The sequence below is a fragment of the Belonocnema kinseyi genome, chromosome 4 (assembly GCF_010883055.1).
Source record: "Belonocnema kinseyi isolate 2016_QV_RU_SX_M_011 chromosome 4, B_treatae_v1, whole genome shotgun sequence".
NCBI lineage: Eukaryota > Metazoa > Arthropoda > Insecta > Hymenoptera > Cynipidae > Belonocnema > Belonocnema kinseyi.
Genome location: NC_046660.1, coordinates 38,125,442 through 38,128,708, shown reverse-complemented (window position 1 = coordinate 38,128,708; position 3,267 = coordinate 38,125,442). Strand labels below are relative to the sequence as shown.

At 29.3% G+C, this 3,267-nt stretch overlaps 1 protein-coding gene across 7 annotated transcripts in view; it reads left to right on the top strand.

Moving 5' to 3' along the window:
- Positions 1-3,267, top strand: part of LOC117171471 (synaptic vesicle glycoprotein 2B-like) — a 37,633-nt gene that overhangs the window by 22,306 nt on the left and 12,060 nt on the right. For all 7 annotated transcript variants that reach the window (XM_033358820.1, XM_033358819.1, XM_033358822.1 and 4 more), the window contains 2 exons: positions 722-843; positions 1,832-2,070. In XM_033358820.1, coding sequence (XP_033214711.1) covers positions 722-843; positions 1,832-2,070 — 361 coding nt within the window. The remainder of the gene's footprint in view (positions 1-721; positions 844-1,831; positions 2,071-3,267) is intronic.

Below are 3,267 nucleotides of genomic sequence, written 5' to 3'. Positions count from 1 at the left end.
TTTGTTTGTTTATTTGAAAGTGCATTTATATATTTGAGAATCTTTGAAATACTGTAAAATTGTTGAACGAAAAAAATATAATTTTTGGATTTTCCATTATTTTTTATGCTGTAAAAATTTTAATTTTTGATTTTTTAGGAAAACTCAAAAAGCTATTGTAGGGCATTTAAAAATCAAACCTTTTCTTAACTTTTTTCATTTCGTCCGTTTTTTGGCGTAAAAGATCCATTTTGAATACTATGAATATCAGTGCGGAACATTTTTGAATTTTTAAAAAAGTGGTCTCATAAATATTCAAAATGCGCTCACTTTTTGATTTTTTATCAAAAATGGCTAGCTAACGAACTTGAACTTCAGTTTAGGACACTAAAAGAGTGTACAAAAAGTCAATCTAATATAATGATTTTTTCAAAAGTCATCGTGCTCACAGACAGACAGATATACATACAGACAGACTGACAGACAGAGAAATTCATAAAAACTTGTTTTTCAGATTCAGGGGGTCTCAAAATGTGGACATTTGACAAAAAACTTGGGGGGGGGGGGGGGGGGGGGGCAAATGTTACACAAATCTGATACCTTCTCTGATGAGAATGTAAAAATTCGGAATGCAAATTCTTTATGAAGTAGTAGTTTTTTATTATTCTTGATATTTTAATAAAAATCTTGTTTTTGTGTATATATATATTAGATAAAATTATATTCTGTTCTAAATTTTCAGTGTCGCTGGTCAAGTAGCTTTATTATTTACATACATTGGCGAGTTTCAACCAAAGAAATTCAGAAAAAGAATTCTTTCTTGGATGGAAGCAGCCTGGATACTTGGATTGCTTATTTTACCCAGTAAGTGAACTAAGCTTTTATTAAAAGTAAATTTATCAAGCGAATTTATAATTAATAAATTATATAAATAATAAAAATAATAATTGAAATAATAATTGAAAATAATTTTTTCAAATAAAACTTTAGGTGTTTCATTTTTCGTAGATAATTTATTATTTTTAGTCACACATTCATATAATTTATTAAAAAATAGTGTTTTTTTAGGTAAAAAATTCATCCTTTTGGTTGAAAATAGAACATCTTGTTGAAAATTAATGTATATTGCTGAACATTCGTTTTTTTTGTACAAAATAAATCCTTTTATATGAAAATTCAACTGTCTTGTTGAAAGTTTATAAATTTTATTTAAAATTTATGTTTTTCGGTAGAAAATCAATTTTTTGGTTAACAATGCAATTATTTTCTTGAAAATTAATATTTCTTATGTTAGTTGAGGGTTTAATTCATTTGTTAATAACTGTTTTCGATTTGAAATTAAAGTTTTTGTTGTTAATGTATCGACTATTAAATTTTTTGTTAAAAAATCATCTTTTCAGGTGTAAAATTATAAATTTTTACTACAAATTTAAGTACTGGATTAAAATTTTAACTTTTTTGGTTGAAAATTCAACTGTTTTGTATCGAGTTCGTCTTTCTGATTTAGAATTTCAACACTTTAGATGAATTTCTATTTATTTATTGACTGAAAAATCTCGCTTTGCTAAAATTTTAACTCTAGTTTAAGATTCATCTCTATTGCTCAAAATTTAATCTTTTTTTGTTAAAAATATAACTATTTTATTCCAAATTCGTCCTATATGGTTCAATTCTACTGTTTTTTATTTTGTATTGAGAACTAATTTTTTTAAGTTGAAAATTCAACTCTTTGATTAAAAATTAAACTACTTTGTTGAATCATGAAAAATAGTAAAATATTACCAAAAACCTTCCTCCTAATGTATATAGTCAATTAAGTTCAATAAAAACTAAATTATAAATAATTTTTCAGATTTAGCGTGGATTATTCTTCCTCTCCAATTCGCCTACGAGTCAGAATACTTTTTCTTTCGATCTTGGAATTTTTTTATTCTAGTATGTTGCTTGCCAGCAGAATTGATTGCATTGGCATTATTTTTTTTCCCGGAAACGCCAAAATATCTCGCAGAAACTGGGCAAAATGTAAAATTGCTCAAAGTTCTTGGTCGCATGTATGAGGAAAACACTGGAAACTCAGCCAAAAAATATTATGTGAGTTGATACCTCGAAATATTCATAATTATATTGCACTTTCACTCGAGATTTCATTCTTTTTTCACTAACAAAGTACTCCCTGCACTCAGAAAAAAATTTCTTGATCTAAAGAAACTTTTGTCTTGGTTGAACATGAAATATTGGTGGAATTAAACAAATTTTGATTGACTCAACAGAATATTTGATTTAACCAACACAATTTTCTTGTGAAATCAATTAAATATTCCACATACCGAAAAATTTGTTTTTTTTTCAGTCGAATCGTTTTCTGAGTGTCATTCAATTCTTTGCAAACATAGTATCAAGAGCGGATCCAGATTGTGGCGATTAAGACAGTCGCCCCCCCCCCCTCGCGGGATTTAAGAAACCATATTTAAAATTTGTACATTGCCCAGATAGCAAAATGTCCGCATGGAGCCCGCATGGTGCAGGCGCGACGTGCAGATCAATCCGCACGTCGCGTCGTGAGGGCAAGGCTAGAGACAGTTATGTCAAAAATTGCCCACATAAATTTTCAAAAATTTGTATGAGTTAAAACTTTGTAACAGTGACAGGGACAATGGTACAATTTTGAGAAAAAGAAGTATCTGCTCTCAATGGGAAGCACAATATGGCTCCTGTCACTGTTTAAAATATACTACAAAAGCGAATACAATAAAAAAATTTAAAGACAGTTTTATTTAATAAATAACGTTGTTTTATTCAATTTTAGGAGTATCATGAAACTAATGTTAGTAGGGCGAAATTTAAAAATTGAATTGCTTCATTTTACTCCATAAATAATACTATAATTGCATTATAACATCTTTACTTGTGGCCACAATATTACTGCGATCAGGCACTGCAAAAACTGTCCAACTATACAGTGATCCCAGATTTGAAACGAGGTACACTCCAATACTATCACAGATCTATATGCGTGTGAATAGAGTAGGAGACCATGTACATGACTGGGTTGCGCGCGCATCCCATTTCTCCTCTTCTGAATTTGAAAACTCGTAGGTGCAGGATTGCCAGTCGGAACACTTTGGCGGTTCTATTTATATCTCTATCTGCTTTAAAATAAAATCAAAAGATTGGGATTTTAATATTTCCAGATTTCGATGCTGGCGATTCTCATGATTTAAATACTTCGTGCGCCTCTTTATCTGCGTATATTTTAAGTTTACATTGTTTCATATATAAAATATAAAT